The 22,372-nt window shown below is 43.1% G+C and overlaps 1 protein-coding gene across 2 annotated transcripts in view; it reads right to left on the bottom strand.

Moving 5' to 3' along the window:
• TENM4 (teneurin transmembrane protein 4) overlaps positions 1-22,372 on the bottom strand; it is a 792,376-nt gene that overhangs the window by 211,958 nt on the left and 558,046 nt on the right. For both annotated transcript variants that reach the window (XM_015115340.3, XM_077964103.1), the window contains exon 10: positions 3,872-4,042. In XM_015115340.3, coding sequence (XP_014970826.2) covers positions 3,872-4,042 — 171 coding nt within the window. The remainder of the gene's footprint in view (positions 1-3,871; positions 4,043-22,372) is intronic.

Consider the following 22,372-nt stretch of genomic DNA (forward strand, 5'->3'; position numbering starts at 1 on the left):
ACTACAAAGACTTTCTCAATGGTGGTGGGGTGCATTGACCTTCTTAAAGAGCAAGAGTCCAATAGGATTCACAGCCCCAGCAGGCTAAATATCAGAGCTTGACCAGGTAGATCCAAGGCCCATTAAAAAACTTCCTGGCATCCTAGGGTATTAGAAGATCATTGGTATGAATCAGGAACCTACGAACAGGTCCAAAAGTTAAAAGGCAATAGTCAGGGTCTCAAGGCATTCATGAGAAGGACACTGGGTGTCCCCAGGGACTTAACAGACACTGCAAAAAGCTTAGGTCACAATTAGGGCTCCCTACAGCGAGATAAGGCTTCACAAGGCAGATTTTACTTGTAATAGTCCAGTCCTTTGCTTTGTAAAGCTAGATAGATTCAGGCTTCCTATAGCAATGCTGTGCAAACATGCAATCATGTCTATAAAAGAAATTTCTTAATGAATTGCTAAAATGATTGGATAGCTCAGTCAAAAAGCAAGATATGGAAGAACTGAAATTTCATGCACTTCCCAATCACAGCCTTTACTTTATTGAACTGAGATATATCCATATGGGTTCTAAATTCCTAATCAACTAATGTTCTTTCCCTCCCTCCACCTTTTTGGTTCTTTTCAATGCAATAACTTGCATGAAGAATTCTTTAGTTTCCTTAGCAACTGCCTGAAATTTATTTGGTTATCAAAATAAGCTGTTCCATTTTGGAGAGCCCAGCTGAGCCTGCGCACAGCAATTTGCATGGTTCAAACTCATGGGCAATTTTTATTTCACTGCAGAAAGAAGAAAATGCTATCTCAAGCCCACCAATTCAACCATCAGAAATGCTTGTTTATTCAATGTGTTTTTTCCCTTCCGCATGAATGCATAACACAAGTTCTTGTGGCTTTAGTTCGAAAAGCTGCTGTATTTGGTTTCTGTCCCATCACAACCCTGGAATGGTTACAGTCATTTGGAAAATATAGTATGAACTGCAGTTTCATATTATTCTTAAACACATGATGAACATTAACAATTCTTGGATTATCATATATTAAATTCATATAAATAAGAAACATATATTCTTAAAAAATATTCAAAAATACCTCAAACCTTTGCAGAATCTGTGGCAGGGAGAGAATGTTAATTAGTCTGGACTTCTAGGATTTTAATAACTAATATGGAATGGCTTGGGATTTGAGTGGATAAGAAGAAGAGAACTAATATTTGTTGAACGCCACTTCAACATTAGGCTTTGAATGGATAGATGTTGTTATCCTTGTTCTACAGATGAGGAAGGTCAAGGGAGATGCAGTAAGTGTCATGAGTTAATAGAGTCAATATAAAGCAGGGTCAGGATTAACATCCTATATTGTCTGGCTCCAAGGCCCATTTACCCCTTTTTTATCACACCACATTGCTTTCTCCATCATTGTGAAGCAGAGACTCTAATCTTAATTGTGGAATCAGCTGTTTTCTCGAATACCCTCAGAAAGGATGAGAAACAATTGCTCACATCAGAGTTAAAGGCTTTCCCCGTTGAGATTATCTAGGGAAATGCATTTTTAACATCACAATGAAAAACATAAACTGAGTAGACATTGGTTTGACCAGGGCAAAAGAAATGAAGAACATTGTGGTCTCACATAAACTACAGGAAGCTTTGTCCTCTGGTTTCCAGTCTGATGTATTTTTGTCACAGTGATTGCTTCTGATGCTGACCACTCTACAGCACAGTGCTGCATTGGAGGGGTTTGCAAACAGGATTTCCATTTGCATCAGTAATGACAGATAATCCCTTTAAGCAAAAATACTCCAATTAAAATAAACCAATAATCTGGTGCAATTTTATTTTATCTCTTATCTGCACCTCCTGTTCCTTGCAAAAACAAAACAAAACCTAAACAACCCACAGACTAATTTCATTAGAGCGAGAGATTTCAGATAGATCCGACTCCTGTTTAAACAATGTCTGATAGAGATCATAGAAGGAAGAAAATACATCTTGCCAAATGAGATCCTTTACCAGTTCCTTGAGGGTTAAGCATATTTAAAATCTGCATTTGTACATGCTAATCTAAAGACAGTCTTCACGTTATGGTATTAACCCATGGCATCTGACACTAGACGCTGACATGGGCACCACTAGCCAACAGGCAGGACCATGGACAGGGCCAATGTGACACATTCTGAAGAGCCATCTGGTTACTTACATGATTCTGTTACCATTTTCATATGTAGACCTTACAAATTAGAATGCACCTTAGAGAGAATCTAGCTCAATATTCTCCTTTTGAAGAGGAGGAAAAGGACTCTCAGAAAGTGTGTTCAAGGGATTTGCTTAAGGTGATACCACAGGTCAGTGGCTGCAGCTGCACTTGAACTCAGGGCTTCTGACTTCTAACCCAGAGCTCTTCCCATGGTCCCATTCATGATTCCTCCCTCCATATCCTATTAAGAGGCAAAGAAAGTGTACATTATTTAGCATTTTAAGACTTAACATCTTTGCAAATGAGAGGACTGGCTTCGTCCCTCAAAATAGTGGGCAGGGGCTCTGTGTGGAAATGATTCCAGTTCCCACTTCCCTTAAAGATGACCAGAAGCCAAGAGTTGACTTTGGCCCTCAGGATCCTCATTTCAGAGGTCATGAGTAGATATTCTGACTAAGTATATGCCACCGTGTTAAACAAACTGATCCTTGCAAGGGCAGAGAGGCTAAGATGCTATGACCAAAAAGTCAACTGAGAGAAAAGAAGATGTAAGCAGTGAAGGTTAGAGGCAGCTATTGTCAATGTGCTGACTGAAGGGTCACAGGGAGAGAAAGCAGGCCATAGCAGGTGCAGGAGAAGGGAACGCCACACTGCCCAGAATGACAACCAGGCTGAGTTATTAGCTCAGACATCTTTCTGGGTGCCAATTTTTGTGAGTCTGTGCCACTCTTGGCTAACAGTGTCCATGGCATGTTAGAAATATTTCTAGGACATTCAGAACATGGGCCTATGGATATCCCATTCAAGAACAGCAAACCCAATGCCACCACCATTTCTAGCATTGATAGGAAATATCCATGTCTCATTGTACAATAGAATTTCACATCCACATCTCCTTCAGGGTCTTGTAACCTTGGGATAAGTCAAGCGGGGAAGCTTATGGAGATAGCAAGAGCCCTGGAGTCACAGACCTGGGCTCATATCCCAGACTCTACCATTTACTGGCTGTGTGACTCTGGCCAAGTCACTTAATTAGTGCAATCCTTCGTACCAATTTTAGTTTTTACATGTAGAATAATTATAAAATAATTATACTTATCTCATAGGATCTCTGTGGGAATTTTAAAACAAACATGCTGTACGAACACTAATGATTATTGTTATCATTGTGGATGAGGAAACCAAAGCTCAGGCAAATAAGTGACTTGCTCAAGGTCACAGAGTTAGTAAATGCCAGACCACTTGAACTGGTGTTTCTATTAAACCACAAGAGTTCAAGAATCTTTCCATTACAACACCCTATCTACCTGCCTCCCCATACCCTGCTCCCACAGATGCCCATCTGTCCCATGAGGTTTGCCCAGAAGCGCTCCTCTCACCCCACACAAAGATGGCCACCCCAGCAGTGTGAAGCCCCTAATGCTTCCCTCAAGGCATGGGATGGGATTCTGCTGAGCACCATGAGCCCTGCATGAGCCCCCCATGAGCTCTCAGTGACAAGGAACTGCAATGAAGACACAGGTGGACTGGCAGCTTGGCAGCTGGCGTGGAGTGCGGAAGGATGGAGGAAGCACCAGAGCATGGAGCTGTGAGCCAGGCACAGGACGCACACGCGTGATGGAGGGCTCCTCAGCTCAGAGGCAGACACAGAGGACTCACGACACGGACAACGCAGCAACCCTACCTTCTGCGGTTCCTTTGCCTTTCCTGTCAGGGGTCTCTAAGCCAGTGCCCCCTGAGGGGTACAGGGAGACGTCGGTTGGCACAGGCCAACTGCTGGCTGTGTCCTCCGTGATCTCATACATCTGCCCCTCCATCGGCTGCAGGTGCCAGTTTAGGCCAAACAGGTGCATGGCTGTGGTGAGCAATGAGAAAAGTCATCTTTTTCTGCTGGAGGCAGAAACGGGACTCCCAAGCCATAAGGGAAAGGTGGGCAGGGTGGGGGAACACAGACATTCAGTTCAGTTCAACAAGTAGCCCCCAAAAGGGAGCTCTTGTAGTGCCAGCCCTGCAAAGGAGACTGGGGTCAGAGAGGATCAAGGTTCAAACCCTGCCCTCAAGGGGCTCACAGTCTGGTGGAACTGGGAGTAGGCAGGATCAGGGAGTCTCAGGAGGTCTCGGTCTTTGCTTCAAAAGATAAATAACAATCTGGGGGAAAAACTGCAATTGGTATGACAATGTTAATTTCCTTAACACAAAAATAACTTGTACAAATAATAAGCAAAGTCCAACAACTCAGTAGGAAAATAGGCATTGGATATGAACAGTTTACAGGATAAGAAATACAAATAGCTCATAATCATATGAAAAGACTCTTGGCATTATTCATAGTAAAAGAAATGTAAGTTAGACTCTGAAATACTATTTTTCACATATGGTTTGGCAAAGATAAAAAAGGTTGAAAATATACTGTATTGGCAGAGAATGGAAAGCAAGCATTCCCATACTTTACTGGTGTGAGAATATGATGTACAAAGTCTATGGAGGGCAATTTGATAAAAGCTAGTGACATTAAAATACACATACCCTTTATCCTGGGACATAAAGCTTCCAATTCTAGAAATTTCTTCTCCAGATATACTTAAACATGTACTAAATGATGTACATACAAGGTTATTCACTGCAGCATAATTTATTATAGCAAAATATTAGAAACCAGTCCACTGATAAGGGGCAAGAAAAGTAAGTAAAATCCACACAACAATATTGGATGCAACCATTAAAAAGAATAAAGAGGTTCTTTATATATTTTTGTGGAAAGGAAAGTATAACATGCAGAAGTGTTTTTGATATACTACCTTTGGGTTTAAAAATTCCTGGAAATGTAGGAAGTATTTCTGGTAGAATATGAAAGACTGGTAACAGTAGCTGTGTCCTATGAAGGATAGAGATACTATGGATCGGGGGTAGGAGGGAAACTTGCTTTTCACTGTATACCTTTTGCACATTTTCATTTTGTGCCATGTGCATATATTTCTGTTTGAAATGTATTTTCCAAGGTAGTAACTGCTAAAAAGTCTTGTACAACAATCTAGAAAGAGACCATAAGGCGTCAGAGAATGAACATTGTCACTTGAGATATACATGCTTGAGAAGGCTAGGAAGCTCATCTCCAAAAATGTGATCTAGCACAAAATATCTGCTGAAATCCCATTTTAGAATTCCAGGCTTGGGCTTTGTCAGTGGTCCAGGTTCACCTCTTCTGATGCCCACCTGAATTCCCCATATACCGAAGTAAGCATTCAAGTCCCTGGACCCTCACAGCACCCTGGATGTAGCATTCACTCCTTTGCTTGGTGAACACTGTCTGAAAGCCCACTCCATGGCAGACTCTGGACAGCCAGAATGGGATCAGAGAGCCCCTGCTTCAATGAGCTCACAGTCAAGTAGGGAAGACAGACAAATAACAAATTCTCTTCAGCAGGACCAGAAGGCGTAGAGGAGGGGGGTGCCTGACCCGCTAGCGGGGCTAGAAGAACACAGGGAAGGACCTTCAGAGAGATGAAGGCCCATAGTAATTGTATTTACTGCGTGACAGGCAGTATGTGGGGGGAACTTGTATATATATATTAATCCTCATGGCAACCTCACCAGATCGAATTTACAGAGGTGCATATTAAGGCTCAGAAGGTTAATTAAAATTATGATAGTCATAAAACTATCATTTATTGAGTATTTAATGATATGCCAGGCATTAGGCTGAGAGCATTACAAGCAATAATTCCTTTAACTCTCACAATAATCCTACGAGGTATTAATAGCCCCATTTTATGGATGGAGAAACTAAGGCACAACAAGACTAATTAACAAACACAAGGTTAAATGCCTAACAGGTGGCAGAGTCTAGACTAGAATCCCAAACTGTTCCTATCCTGAAAACATGCACCGTCAGTCTTCTTGGCGTCAAGGCCCAGGCTTGCCCACTTAGCTAGGCCACCTCTTGCTTGGTGTACCTAGCAGGGTGGGTGTTACAAAGACATCCCCCTTTTGTGCATCAGCCTCCAAGGCTTTCAAGTCTCTTTTTAGGCAGTAACACAGGATCCTGTGAGATAGAGAGGAAACTCTGTTACCTGGCCCCAGTGTATGAAGGTATCACTGATGGTGGTTTTGAGGGGCTGTGTGACTGCCGTCAAGACACACAAAAAATCTATCGAGGGGACTGGAGCACAGCATACCTGTCTGACTTCTAGTCTGAACACAAGCCATGGGGAACACACACAAGTCTGCTTCAGCCAGGAGGCCATGCTCGGGTGAAAGCAACGAGATCCCACACTTTGCTTTTTCTTTGGTTACTGTGGTGCAGGAGAAGGTGTGTGGGACCAGAGGAAAGAAACTAGTTTTGAATCTCAGCTGCCACTGCCTAGCTGCAGTCTTCTCATCTGAGCAATGAATATAGAAAGCTTCAAAACACTGTTGTATCTAATGAGGTAATACGTGGTAAAATGCTTTGCAAACTGTACAAATGTGTGATAACTACATGTGATAACTATTCATTGCATTTGTACTGCTTATAATGATAATGACAATAGTCACTGACATTTATTGAGCACCTTTTTTGGTACCAAGTACCAGGTGAGGTGCTTTGCACCGCTCTCCTCTACCTCCTATGTAGGTGACAATAATACTTTAACAGTTAACCTGCCTGGAAGCAGTGAATATTCTGCTATTTCCAAGGCTGCATTAGCTCAAAATTCTGTTTACCTTCTTACTTAATCTATATATTAGCAACTCCAAAGGTAATGGAGAAATTGTTTGAGCTACAGACAAATCAGATATATGCAGCTAAGTGAGCAGTGCTTCTTTCCCCATTAGAATCAATTATCTCATCTAAGTGTGCAATAGTGCTGTCTTGTTAAAAGGTCATGAGAATTAACTAATCCCAGAATGAATAGAACTCTCACAGCTTTGTGAAGAGAAACATTTTTATTGTCACAGCTTTCTTTTATATTTAACAAGATGCAAATAAGTCCTTGCTTTTAAAAAAAAAAAGATACGTTGGGGGTAGGGGTGGGAATAAGCCAGGGAAAAAAGTGTTGCAGGTGAAAACGATCAACAGGCCTGGGGTCCCAGGGAAGTTAATGAGGGCAGGACAGTCCACAGCTATGAGGGTCGGGGAGACATGGGGCGGGGGCGGGTGTCGGCACCCCTTCCTCTCCACTGTGTCCCCCTGGCAATCACAGAGGCCAACACAGCTGTGAGGCTGGCCAGTTGTTTCCGTGGCCAAAACTATCTGGGAAAGCAAAGCTCTGTATTCAACTCCAAATTAGACTGAATCTCTCAGGAGATTTAACCATCCAAAACTAACTTCAGAGGCTGGTGAGTAGGGAAGGAAACCCAGGGTCACCGAGGTTGGGGTGAGAAATGGCTACCTGGAAAGTAAGGAGCAGGATGAAGCAGAGATTCAGAGACATGAAGTTCAACCAGTAATGTCATCTTTTTAAAAAATTTTTAATTTTTGTGGGCACATAGAAGGTATATATACTTACGGGATCCATGAGATATTTTGATAACACGCTTGCAATGCATGATAATCATGTGATGGAAAATGGCGTATCCATCCCCTCCCTCCAGCATTTATCTTTTGTGTTACAACCAATCCAATTATACTTTTAGGTATTTAAAAATGTATAGTTTAATTATTATTGACTATAGTCACCCTGTTGTGCTATCAAGTAGCACAGTTCTTTATTCATTCTATTTTTTTTTGGTAACCGTTAACCATGCCACCTCTCTCCAAACCTCCCACTAGCCTTCCAAACCTCTGGTAACCATCCTTCTATTCTCTATCTCCATGAATTCAATTGTTTTGATTTTTAGCTCCCACAAATGAGTGAGAATGGAGCAAAGTCATCTTAAAGCCAAAATAAAGGGGATATTTAATCTGTGATCCAAGGTTTTAAATATAAGTTATGCTAGTGACCCTTTCATTCTTTTACTGTATTGTTAGGCGGGTGGTTAATTCTATAGTCCTGGGTTATGGGAGCGGGGAGAGGAAGGGAGAGAAGTAGTTTGCTCTGCTCTCCCCTTTCCAAAGGGCACAGCACATTCTCAGTCAGAGTCAGCCCATGAAATACATATGATTGAGCGGCCACTCTTCTTTATCCTTTGTAATAATCAAAATCATAACACAAAAATTAGTATTATTTGAATGACACTACATGCCAAGTGCTTTATTTATATTATTCAGTTTCATCCTCATATAAAACTAGGTTGAAAAAACATTATTGGAGAATGGAAGTAGAATAGAAATAGAGCTGTAGTGATATATTCTGATTTACTCAGAGAAGTAAAGAAAGTTACCCGAGACCACAGAGCTGGTAGAAATTTGAGGCAAGTTTAAAACTCAGGACCCTGTGCTCCCAAACCAAGCTTCTTCTTTTACATATTTTATTTTAAATAGAAGATAAAATATGGGCAGCATAAAGCCAGCAGCAAATAAAATCTGAAATAAATATTTGGGGGGGAGCTGATAGTGATGACAAATATTCCCTGGCCCACAGCAATCCCCATTTAAAGCTGTGTATAGCAGCCGAATGCATGTTATCCAAATGATTTGGAAGACAGAGCCATAGATTAGACCAGGCCACTGAAACAATATAAATTATAATCACTGTATTCCATGTTCCCTGAAGAATGAATGGTAACTACACATCATCTGTGTTACATCACAGGATTATCTATATGATACTCTGCAGTGTGTATTTATAACTCTTGTGCAAAACCTTCCTCAAGTACACTCAAAGTGACCTAGATAAGCAACTTGATACTGGTTTTCCCGTTAGACTAGTTTGTAATTCAATGAAAAGGTGAAAAGATGCTAAGGAGTTCAGAAAAAGGCTGTGGAAAGGTAGCTGGTTCACAAGATCACCCACGCTGAAATGTTAATGATTTCTAAAAGCCAAGAGCCAAGGTGGGGGAAGTTCTGATTCTCTTGGCTCTGGTCAATCTCAACCCAGGGCTGACATTTTCCCCATTGCCTTTTCCTGCCCAGAGAGACATGAGAGATGGCTCAGAAAGTGCAAGCTCTATCCTGACATTTTAAAGAAAGGCTCCATAGATGTTCAGACATTGAAGGCTCCCCCAGCACCTGGCCAGCAGGAGGCAATTAACAAAGTCATTACGCAGGAGTCACCAATATCAGTACAGGAGAGTTTCTGCTGTCACAACGCACACTTCCCTTCCAAAAATGGAATGCACGAACCCACTTGCATCTGTACATTAGCAGCTCCAGGGAGTGACTAGACACCTTTATAACCACAAGGAACTGTTGATTCGAGTGGCATTTTTGGTTTCAAAAGGCAGTGGGAACCAACCCAACCACGCAGCTTCCCACTTTTCTGTTTCATATTACTGCTCAGGTTTTTTCTTTCTTTTTTTTTTTTAAATGACTATTTCTATGAAATAAAAGTCACTGGGGTTCTTTGACTTATGGTCCTCTAATGGGGGGAAAACTAAAAAGATAAAATAATAACAACAGAAACGACAGGTTTTCATTCCCTAGGTTATCTTCCTGGTTCTGCTACAAAGCCACCACATTTAAAAGTTCCAAACCAAGAAACTGTATACATAAGATGTACATGGCAGGATAACATAAAAAAATTGGAAGCAAACTCGATGTCTAAAAATAGGAGAACGACTTAGCTATCTTACTGTACAGGTACAGCATGGAATAGAAGGCAATCATTACAAAAAATAACTATGATAAACAGCAATGCAGGAAAATGCTTAAGATACAATGTTAAGGAAAAGAAAAGGCAGGGCACAAAATTGCATGTGTTTCCTGACTGCATCTCTGCAAAACCATGTATGCATATGAAAAACAATTTGTAAAGAAATACATAAAAATGACATCAGGATTTGAATTACAGTAGCAGGATTATTTCCTAGTTTCCAAACTCATTTCAGTGCATCAGTGTTAAAAAAGAAGCTCTACAACTTAGTTTCAGAAGCAATAGGTAGAAGAGAAAGATGATACAGCATGGGGGAGGGGTCCTGACTTTGAGCTTTTGCCTTGTGTCTGACCCCATACATCGGGAATTACATATGCTCTCTCATTCAATCTTTACATGAATCTTGAGAAACTCGTTTGACAAATGAAGAAACTGGAGGCTAGGAAAGGCTCCTCAGCTGACCCAGAGACACACAGATAGGAAGTACTAAGGCCAAATTTGAACCCAGATCTTAAAACAGATCTGACTGGTTCCAAAGCCCAGGTTCCCCTCCTGGCACATCACACTGGTGATGAGTTACAATGCCTGAAAACTACATTACAATTTTTAAAAAGATTTTAAGGCAAAGCTTTCGCTGACAGCATAGCCAGATTTGCTCTTTTGAGACAGTTTGTTAAAAGGCTTTTTTCTCAGGGACAAAGCATGGGCCCCCATCCTTTCATATCCTTGCTGCCTGACTAGCGACTGATCCCCACAAACAAAAACCATGTAGATGCCAGTAAGCAACTTGTCACAGGCACAGTCAGTCTGCGTTTGGGTCTTTCTATAAAAGCACTCAGAGCTCGTTGAGTTACTGGTTTTGTGACTTTGGGCAAAGTACTTAGCCTGTCTGAATCTCAGTTTCCTCACTTGTAAAATGAAGCTGGTAATATCTACCTCAAAGGATTGAATGAGATAATGTAATTTGCTTGGAACTATGCCTGGTACATACCAGGAGCTCAGTAAATGGCAGTTGTATCATCACTGTCATTTTGCTATGCTGATTTCCCTAATTTCTATATCTACTGAAAACTTTAAGCCAGCTCTGTGACATCGCCTTTTTTTTCTTTCTATATGTTCCCCATTAGTTCCCTTCCATGCTAGTTGTCAATTTCTTTAAATTGAGGGCCCTCACCTGCTCCCATTAGCTGATAGACTTTGGGGATGGGAACCAGAGATATCTGTCCAATAGATGAAACATCTTTTAAAAGCATAATTGCTATAAAACAGCCTGACAGGATCCCACTGGTGACCATGTGGGGGTAATTTTTAATCAAGTAAATATACTGCTTTTCCTCCTGTCTCTGGATAAACTTGACGGCAATAATCAGGGCTACTGTGTCTCACTCCCAAATTAAGTGTTTTCTGGAGAATGGATTCTGGCACAGTTAATCATTTGTCTGTGCCACGAAAAGTTATAGGGAAGGAGGCCTTTCAGCAAGGATTCACGGGCGCTGCTCAATGTTTCTGTAAATCATGGTGGAGTTGGTCCCGAGCCAGAGGATCAGGTGCAGTCAGCCACGGAGGCCGGGAACAGGTGAGCCCACCACCAATACAGAGGAGGAATGTCACCTTAACTGGAGGGCACTGAAAACTGGTGACAAGGCAAATTGTAGGGGAACTGGAACTGAAACCTAATTTGTACAGAATAAACTGCTATTATTGCAGTAATAGAATAAGAAAGCTGTGTTTTCTGGGCACCTTTCCCCTGGTGGGCTCTACTAAGACCTCTTCTGTATATAACTAATTCAGGAGTTGGCCACCCCCCACCAACCTTTGGACTAACCTCAGCCCAGTTATCTGACCTCTCCCTGCCAGACTCCCCACATTGTGCTGGTTCCCAAGTCAAGAAAATGGCAGTGAAGGGCAGTGGTTGTGAGCACAGCCTCTGGAGCCAGAGAGACCTGTGTTCCTTCTCTGGTTCTGATGTGAACAGTTACATGACAACTTTACTCTTTTGAGCCTCTGTTTCCCCATCTATAAGATGGTGATAATAATACCTAGCTTTGAGAGTTGTGGAGATTAAAAGAAGTGATGTGCTTTACGAGCTCCTCATTGTGCTTGGTATTTACTGGCATGAATTACTGGATGGGAGCTCTCTGTTGGCATCAACATCATCTTCATTGTGTATCAAGGTTTTCACTGAAAAATGAAGTAAGGCCATATCAGGAGCTGGGGAGTGAGAAGCCTGAGTTTTTGTTCTGGTGTTAGGGGACATTGCTATGACTGACATCTCAGGTCCCAGGTACCTACCAACCCACTCACTGCACAGATGAAGAAACTCAGGCTTGATTAGTGCCTTTGTGTCAGGGCCTGGGAATGAGCTAAGCCCAGTTCTTCAGACTTCTAGTTCAAAACTCTTCCCACGAAGTGACCCTGTTATTACATTAATCACAACAGGAAATCGTGTCCAGAGCAGGACGGCCATCCTCATTGCTTGTTCTTCCATCAGGCACTGCTTCCCAGGTGAAGGGAACCATCTCCTTGGGTCTAAGGTAAGGGGAATGAACCCACAGCACAGGCCATGTCAGGCCATCAAGCAGCCCTTCCTTTAGGGCAGGGATTATTCTGGTCATTTCTGCTCCCCAGAACCTGGTCCAAAGGGGTGAAGAAGCAAGCAAGGAAAGGAAGGAGACAGAGGAATATTATTAAATCAATAACAGCTCCTACTTATTAAAATTTTACCTTGTGCATGACATAATGCTGAAGGATTCACATTTATTATGTCATTCAAACTCACAACTCTTTAAGTTAGATAATATTAGTAACCCCATTTAACAGATTAGGTGCCTCAAAACAGAGACAAGTAGTAGATATTACTACTTTAATTTTCTATCTCTAGAAAACCCAGGATCTAGAATTGTCTACAATTGTACCATTCAACATAGCAGTGCCAAGATCCAAAAGCAGATCCCAGTGATGCCAGATACGAAGTTCTTGTCACACTGTCATCAAGGAAGCACAGGACAGGCTTCCATTTCATCCTCATCAGGATAAAAATGCAGCTTCTGTCAAATCACTATCAACTGGGCAAGCGTTCAAGGAAGCGGCTCCACACAGAAGGGGCGCTTAAACCTAGTCCGATGCCCACCATCTGCCCTTCACATTCAGGCCTCACTAGTGACGCAGTGATCACTGAACCCAAAGGATCTCCTGCCTGTTCAAACCGCTCTGCTGGTGTGAGGAGTCAGCATTGCCCTTTGGGTGGTACAACACGCCACCGCCAGGTCTGGGACGGTGCCTGTTATTTCCTGAGTGTGCCATCGTCACATTCCTTTTTTTTGTGGCCCTTGTGTTCATGATGACACCATTCCCAATGCTATCTGAAGTGTCCATATAAAGGTATTCCAACTTGCAAAGGACCAGCCTTTCACCCGAGACGCATCATCCCCTTCCTCACCTGTGCTAATGATCAAATGAGGCAGGAGAGAGAAATGTGTGTTTGGTTAGTGCTTGGGAGCTCACACAAGGAGAAGGTGCTTGTTGCTATGCTCCATTCCCATAGCTACTAGAAAATGTAGCGCTCCTTGGCTGTACAGAGCAACCCTCCTGTCTTCTGATTTTCTTTGGCGCGCCAGCCATGCAACTGATTTTCTTCATGATCAAAGTCAACTAGGAGGTGGTCCCCATTGTACCTCAGATGGAGTTTTAATTTGTGTATGTATTATGACAGGCCTTTTCCCTTTGGATCATTCACTTCAGCAAGAGGAATGAGGGCAGACAGCTCAACGTGGAGCCTGCCACCCGGATTTGTAACTTGGGATAATATTTCTTTATAATGAGAAACATTTTGAATCAGCACTTTAAAATCGCACAGAACAGAGTGTTTGATGTCCCTCCTTTACTTCCTACAGCTCCCCAGTCTCCAGTCCCACGGGTATTTTCCAGTCCTTGGGGACCATATCATATTTTCCTGTCCCCCCTGCCTTTATCTGTGCACAGAGCAAGGCACTTACATGTGAGTTACCTCTGCTTCTTCTTTGATTACACACAGACCTTTGGTTTGGTTTAGTCTTTGACTAAAACTAAGAAGCTTAAGGCAGTAAGGAATTCCAGGGACCATGATGATGATAATGTTAACAGCCACAGACATTACTTGGAAGCTATGCTGTACCAAGCACTGTGCTGAGTGTTTTAGAAACAGTATCATTTAATTCTCACAAAGCCCAATGAGGTAAGTATTGCTATTACTCTCATTTGTAAGATGAGGAAACTGAGGCTTAAAGAGGTCTATCAACTTGTCCCACGTTAGTGTTTAATTAGAGGTAGAGACCAAATTCAGATCTGAGTTAAGTCCAGATCGAACCTGCCCCCAATCACTATACCACACTGCTTTTCTGATTAGGTATCAAGCTGTGGAAATGTTAAAAATGGAAAACAACAACAAAAACAAAAAATCAACATTGCCAATCTCATTGTTATATCGACCTACCTTTTTACTCAAATTTTGTTGTCAGTATTTTCCAGAGAATAGACACTTGACATAATATCTCTTCAGAATGGAAACAATGTTAAAAGAGCATTTTAAATGTGTGTTGAACACAATATTCAATGGTCTACGTTACTTCTGCCTGCTCAGGAGTCTCACTCTGTGTGAGGAGGGATTTCTCTGTCCCTCGAGCCTGCCTGCCCGTCCAGCCTCCATGCTTTTGCTGATACGATGCCCTCTGCTCGAACGGTCACCACCTTCTCTATTAAGAAAAAATTCCCCCATCCTTCAAGACGTACTTCAAATATTGCCTTTTCTGTGAGGATTTCCACCATCACTCCCAGCCAAAAGTGGCCACTGCCCCCAGCTCTGGGCCCTTATCATTATTTCTGCCCCTCTCCCATAAACACTGCCCTCATGGTATGCGCACCTGTGCTTCCTGTCCCTTGCTGGTTTCTCTACCAGGCTTAGTACCCAGTGGAACAGATCCGTAGAGACACAGCCAGGCTCCCAGCTCTGGCCCTTACCAGCTGTGCATCAACAGGGAAGTCACTTAACCAACCTGACTCTTAGTTTTTTCATCTGTGGAAATGGAAATAATAGAAAACCATCTCCCAGGCTCTTGTAAGAATTAAATTTAATGAGGATTCTTTAGAGATTATAAAGTATATTGAAAATATAAGGCATTATTATTATATTGCTTAATAGTTAATGAATGAAAGAACACCCAAATGTCCTAATGTAATACAGTCTGTATTTAATACACAGACTGATGCAAAGATTTATATGTGAAACCACCCACACAGTCTCAGACCTCAGCAATTAGGTGTATATACAGTGCTATTTAATAGACTTACTGCACTACAGAAAAGTCAGAAGACATAAACAAGGTGGAAAAGAAGAATTTTCAGCTTCTAGGTAAAGAAAAATGCTAATTATCCTAAAATTTTCATTTAAAGTTTTGCTACCCTCCTACTCCATCTCCTCTCAAATACCCTTTTTGCAAACACAGTTGGAATCAAATGTGTGCTTATATACACAGTGCCACACACAGGCTGAGACACACACAGGGGTCTGAGGAATATGTCTTCCTACACAATTCTACAGATGATCTGAGTGGTAAAATTTGAGACAATGTGATGAAATGGAGGCCACACTACAATTAATGATACTGGCATTTTTTCTTTCCCACTGGAGGCTGTGAACAAAATCTCACTGTAGGCTCAAGGGCATGATCAATCTAGCTGCCTGCCACATGCCAGCAGGAAGGGCTTTCTCCAAAGTGAAATGTTACAAGCCTGGAGAACAGCAGAATCAGATACTATGACGTGCTGTTGCTCAATAAGCAATAGGTTTTGAGGTCTCCCGACGTTCATAATGTGGCCTCCTGTTGGCCCCAGTCCTGAAGCACTTTGGGTGCAAACCACCGCCCCAGTCAATGCACATGTGCATGGCAGTGCTGGCACAGCACATGGGGCAGGACAGACGGATGGACGTTCACTTTTCTTTCATAAGAAAATAAGTTTGTTTGTTTACTTATTTATTTATTTTGAGACAGAGTCTTACTCCGTTGCCCAGGCTCACTGCAACCTCTGCCTCCCAGGCTCCAGCGATTCTCTTGCCTCAGCCTCTCAAGTTGCTGAGATTACAGGCATGTGCCACCATTCCCAGCTGATTTTTGTACTGTTGGTAAGAGACAGCGTTTCACCATATTGGCCAGGCTATTCTCAGACTCCTGGCCTTGAGTGATCTGCCCCCCTTGGCCACCCAAAATGCTAGGATTACAAGCGTGAGCCACTGTGCCCTGTCTAGTTTCTTTCTTTAGCAAGGAGCTACTTGCATCCTCTCAGTAGTTCAGAAGGGTGAACCCCTCCCCTAAAGGCCCCCCAGCTATGGGAAGGGTAGAGCACAATGAGGAGAGGACGGGCTCTGGGTGTGAGTCCTGTCTCTTTCTCTCACTAGGGATCTGGCTTTGGACATATCATTTAACCTTCATGGCCTCAGTTTCTCATCTGTGGAAATGGAAATAAAAACAGCATGGTGCCCCTGTTTGCACTTAACAAATACTTACTGGATAAGTAAGACTCTTGAGAAGATTAAATGAGGAAACACATGTAACACTCAGAATAGCACCTGCCTGGCACAAGGCAAACTCTTGATTTGTGTGTGCTGCCATATTTGTGTGTGCTCTTACATCAGCTTAGGCTTTGCTGGGAGTGGCTGGGAGCAAGGGCAAAGGCACGCTGCAGACAGAAGGGCAACATGGCCCTCGTTTGCTCTGAGCCTCAGGTATGGGGCACAGGGACATGAGAGGAGGGCTTTTAGAGGCAGCACAGTCTGCATAGGGTTTACAGTCAGAAAACTGGACTTCTAGGTCCAGCTCTACTACTTACCAGCCATTCCAACCGAACAAGTTATTTGACTGCAGCAGGCCTCAGTTTCCACATCTGGGGCTTGCAGGACAGGAAATGCAGTTAGTAACTATAGAGAGCGCATCGACTGCTGGAGAGAAAAATTGAAAGGCCTCACACAAAGGCATGGTATTGATTCTGTATTTGCCTAGCGGAGCCTCTCTTCTAAGGGGAAAGGCAGTCAGTGTCCACCAGCACTTGTGATTTCTGTAGTTTTATACTGAAAGTCTTCAGTAAAATAGAATAAAAGTACAGATTGAAGCCCCTAGATAGGTAAAATGCACAAATGGACACTTTAATGTAGACCCTTCTGATGCAGGTGCCAGAAACACCCAGCATCCTGTCTACGGTACTCTGCCTTTCTTTAGGCTGTTCGGTCTTCCAGAAAGCCATTCCGATCTTCTCTTTCAACATCCTACTTGATTTACAAACTCAATGCCTTGTTTTAATTTTTCCTGATCTTCCTAGTTAGAATGAATTGCTGTCTCCTTTGGAATCCCACAGGGATAGGTTCAAACTCCAGTAATATACCTTTATCATCTGCCTAGAATTGCCATCAGCTCCTTACACATCTGGCTGTCCATGAAAGTAGAGATGACTCAGAGGCAATGACTTCATCTGGCTTTGTCTGCTCCTCACAGCCTGGGACACAGTCCAAAAGACAGGCTCAGTGAATGCTCCCCACCAGTTTAAACCTGAATTTGGGGAAGCTCCTTCTGCTTCATCACCTGAAATCCCTGCATCCAGGGATAGCTCTCGGCTGCTAAACCTGAGAGGGTTTAAAATCTCCAGGTGATTCAGCTGCTGGGAAGCTGCGTTTACTCCACACCTACTATAGGTCATCCACTGGACTGGGCCCTTTGCAGATGTTCTCTGGCTTAATGCTCAAACCACCACTTAGATACTAATTGACATTTTACCAATGATGAAACCAGGATACAGAGAGGTTTAAAAATGTGTCTGAGCCGGGTTTGGAATGCAGGTCTTACTTGGCCCAGTCTGTGCTTTTGCTCCGAGACCATATTGCTGTCTTTAGAAGGATGAAGCTGTTTAGTTCTGGTCTTGTTGTTTTACTGATAGGAAGAAGCACTGAGTGGAAGGAGAAATATTGTGGTTTTTTCAGCCCTCTCTCTTCCTCTCACTGCTCCCTTCTTCCTTCCACCCTGCTCTTCTTCCCTGCTATGAAAAGAGGCTGAGCTCTGCTCCTCCTTGTCCTCTAAGCCTAGTGGACTTAAGTGTAGCCCCTTCCTAACTTCTCCTCCACAAGTGCTAGGTATTTACTCAGCAAAAGAATAGCCATCGGGGGGCTGTTTTCTCTTTCTCTCTGCACTTAAGTGCAATTAAATTATGTTATTTCACAGTAATTAGTCTGCAATACAAATGAGACTTGGGGAAAATTCCTTTCCAAGAAAGCTAAAAATCTATAAAATCCACTCCCTTTCCATACTCCCTGGGCAATGTTGTAGAAGGAGCACCCAGAGACGCAGCTGGGGCTCCTGCCTGACCAAGCACGGCTGTGCAGCCTCCTCGGGGCTTTAAACTGCCCCCAGGGCCTCCAAGCCCCGGGAGGGTGTGCTGTTTCCGCAGCCGCTGTTGTTCTTATTAGAAATGAATATATGAGTACATGTGGGTCCCTTCTTTTTGACACATTTCCAAACTCAGAAACTGCTCCCCTCAAACTCAACACATCTTGTTTGCCAGGGGGAAGGGGCAGGCAGATTTCATTTACAAGTGGCTCTTACTCTTAAGAACTAGGTGCCTGAGAATCATTTCATCTCCATAGCAGCCTCATACCTACATTCACGGGTCAGGAAACTGAGGTCCGGGCAGAGGACACTTCTTGCTTGGAGTCATAAGTAGTTAGGAGCAGATGAGGGTGCAAAGCTAGCCTGTGTCCCGTGCTGATTATGTTTCAGCAGCCACCTCTGGCTTTGTCTCCTCTGGTTTTCCCTCCGCATAGTCTCGAGGAGCCATTTTTCACTCACCGATATACACTTTCCACCTTTGATCTTTGTGAGAACTTGGTACCTCTATTTTTTCCTTTTTCTTTCCCTCCTCTCCAAGCTTTGCAACATCTGTCGTGTTCTGATCTCGACATCCTCCCATCCTTTCTCTCCTTGAACAAACTTTTGCTGGACACATGCTATATCATGCCAGATCCCGGCACAAGAAGCTGCGGCTATGATACTAAGTGTGATGGAATTGTTTTTGGTCCTTATGGAGCTCATAATCTAATGGTGGGGACAGATATTAAATGGTCCATGTCACAGTCATTCAGTAGCAATTGTGAGGAGCACCACAAGCACCATAAAGGCATAGAACTGGGTTCCTGGCTCAGCGGGAGAGGCTCACAGATGCTTCCCTGAAGTAGCGACACTTGAGCTAAGCTCTTGAAAAAGAACTGATTGGTATAAGTGGGGTAGGAGATGGCGGGCAGCTCTCTCCAGGAATCCTTCAGTCTCTTTGGGTCTCAGAGCAACTTGTGACCCTGCTCCTACCTCCCACCAATTAAACTGGCAGACCCAGGATCAGACAGAAAGTCTTCTTCTGGCAGGGCTATGGGGAAATTGGATACCTGGCTGGGAGTCCTGACGTTCAGTCCTATCCTTCTGAACAGGATCTAGCAGTGAGTAACAGAGTTTTAAACTGTTCACACCTTGTGACCCCGGAATCCTGCTCTGGGGAATACACCCTTTCCAAAATAATCCAAATAAGAAATAAGAAAACAGAGCAGAGGCACAAAGATGTTCACAGAAGTGCTACTTATAATGCCAAAGAACTGTAAACAGCCGGAATACAATGATATAGTAATGGCACAAATATAATAGGTTTTCCAATTGGCAAGAATGACAATTGTGTCAGTATTTGAAAATGTTTGCATGAAAAAATGGCCTGTGAAAAAGGCGGAAGGACATAAAGCTGTGTATCCTCACTGATTATGCTGAGGCTATGGCTTCTGTTGTTATTAAAAATGAACATACGAGTAAATGAGGGTCCTTTCTTTTTGACATATTCTCAAACTCAGAAACTATGAGCCATGATATGGAGGTCAAGGATAACACACAGAAAACCCCAGAATGTTTCTGTTGTTTGCCCCAGTATCTTGAATTCTGGATGATATCTTAAAAAATTTCTCAACAACACTGAAATACCCCAAGAGTCTGGAGATTATTTTAGGTAACACTTGATTTTAAAGCCAGTAAATAAATCACTTCTTCACTACATTTCTCAAAAACAGTGCCTGAAACTACAGAGACAGAGAACAGATAGATGAGTGATTGCCAGAGAGTGAGAATGAGAGGGGGGTTGACTTCAAAGGGGCATAAGGGAACTTTGGGGGTGATGGAATGGTTATGTGTTTTGACTGTGGTGGTGGTCACATAACTCTACCAGTGTGTCAAAACTCATAGAGTAGTACACTTAAAATGTGTTAATTTTCTGTATGTACATTATATCTCAATAAATGTGATATGAAGGGAGTGGCCTGGGCCTGGTGGCTGAGTGGGTGCAAAGGTAAGGGACAATGCCTGAGCAGTGGCTGGAGTTTCAATCCTAGTTAGGTCCCTAGAAGCACAGTCAGAGCCCTGTGCATGGCTAGGGAAAGGAATTCGACACAGAGGAAGACTGATGTCGTCCTGCTGCCTTCCACACTCACTCTCTATGCTTTTCCACCCTGCTTTGTGCCCTGGGAGGCTGGTCCACATGGCCTGGATCAATGGTTCTCTTGAGCTCTGACTTCTGGTTGGGTTCCACCACCAGGAGGAGGTTGTCGGGGTGGGAAGAAAGTGAGGTGGAGACTTCTGTCCTCCGGCTCCCTCACCGCCATACCTCTACTGAAGACCACACATCCATGTCAAGCAGCACTCTCAGCTGGCTACCTTCTCCAGGTTCTAGTAACCACTCCTTCCCCCTTGCCCCTTCATGCCCCTTCATGCCCCTTCATGGTGTCCTAGAACCATTAGCCAGGGGGTAGTACCATTCCTTGACACACTGCTCTTGCTTTGGTATTTAGCTTCTTAAACTGTCCTCAAATTAAAAACAAATGAATGATCAAATGACAAACCCCATAACCCACTGCCTGAATACTTCCGTTGCCAGGAAGGGCACTGTCAAACTCTCCTATCATGGGGAAGCTCTGCAAACTGGAAAATGTTCCTTTTCTTCCCTCTTCAGCCCTGCAGAGCGAGTTGGTCCCTTCTCCCTTCGTCAGCATTTCGGACAACTGCAGAGAACCATGCTGGTCTCCTAAGTCTTCCTTCTGGGGATCTGGAAGATATCTGTCTGTGGCCTGTTATAATGAGAACAATCTATATATATCTTGCTATTAGCAATTCCCACAGAGCAGCATGAAGGAATCAATCTTGGACAGAGAAGGCGTTAATGCAGGATCCTGTATCTTTATCACTTTTTCCTCCTTCTAAAAGACCAAGTTCAATCATCTCCATTTCCCATTCTTTGGGCTATAAAGCTAAATCTATGGCTCCTGTCCAAAAGGCCTGATGTGAAGTCAAAGAGAAAGGAGGGAAAATGAGCCTTATTGCACAGTAACACCCAGACCCAAGTGTAATAGGCTCATGCTAATGAGGCAACAGCATCTGAGATCCTGATATTGCATGAGTTGAGCCAGATGGAAATAACTGGGGGTTGAGGATTGGATACATCCACCCTGGCCTCTATCTGTAATTCTTTCTCTTTCTCAACACATCTCATGTCCATTTCACCTGTATCTGAGCCCCAGAACACAAAATACACAGTTCTGCCACCATGCTTTTGCCCATGCTGCTCTTTCGCCTAGAGTACCCTTGGCAGACTTAACCATCTTGCAAGGCCTCTTATTCAACCAAGTCTTAATTGAGCCCAGGTACCTTGTGCCAGGCTTTGTGCTAGGTGGGGGAGTGAATTCCCCCTAAAAAGAAGGAAAGTCTAATATGTCTTCTAACTTGAATTGCTGCCATACTGAAGTCCAGTTTGTATGAGGAAATGTCAGAGATACTGAGAGTCTGTACCATTCTATGCAAATTGCACTTAATGCTCAAGTTCACTTCTATCACCATTTCCTAGATAGCCTCAAGAACTGCATGACCCAGAGTCTTCCAGACCAAGAACTGCAATATTATTCCAGCAAGCAAAGCTCTCTAACAGCTGCCTTTTGAAGAGCAGCAATTAAGCATTAAGCTCAGCAACATTCTCACTTATAAATTAAACTATCACCACTTCAAACAAGGGTTCTGATTTTTTTTTTTTTTTTTTGTACTCCACAATCAGTCCTTGTGGAGGTGAAAAACGCAACCTAATTTAAGAAAGGATCCCTCACTGCGTTACACAAATTGGAATGTTCCACTATGGTTACCCAGAAAATGCAGAAGCCCTCATCTGAGACTCTACCCTTTATGTCCTGGTGCAATTTCCTAGAGATATAGAAATACAGACTAGGAAGGACCTTACAGGACAATCTACTCCTGCCACATTGTGGGTGAGGTCCAAGGAAGGGTAACAACCATCTCCCAAGGCAACCAGCAAGGGACATCTCTTTTATCACATACTCTGTGTTTTTCAACATCATCTCATTTAACCCGCACAACGGCCTTATGAAAGTAGTACTATTATTCCTCCCACTATGCAGATGAGGAAACCAA

Source organism: Macaca mulatta, chromosome 14 (assembly GCF_049350105.2).
Source record: "Macaca mulatta isolate MMU2019108-1 chromosome 14, T2T-MMU8v2.0, whole genome shotgun sequence".
Taxonomy (NCBI): domain Eukaryota; kingdom Metazoa; phylum Chordata; class Mammalia; order Primates; family Cercopithecidae; genus Macaca; species Macaca mulatta.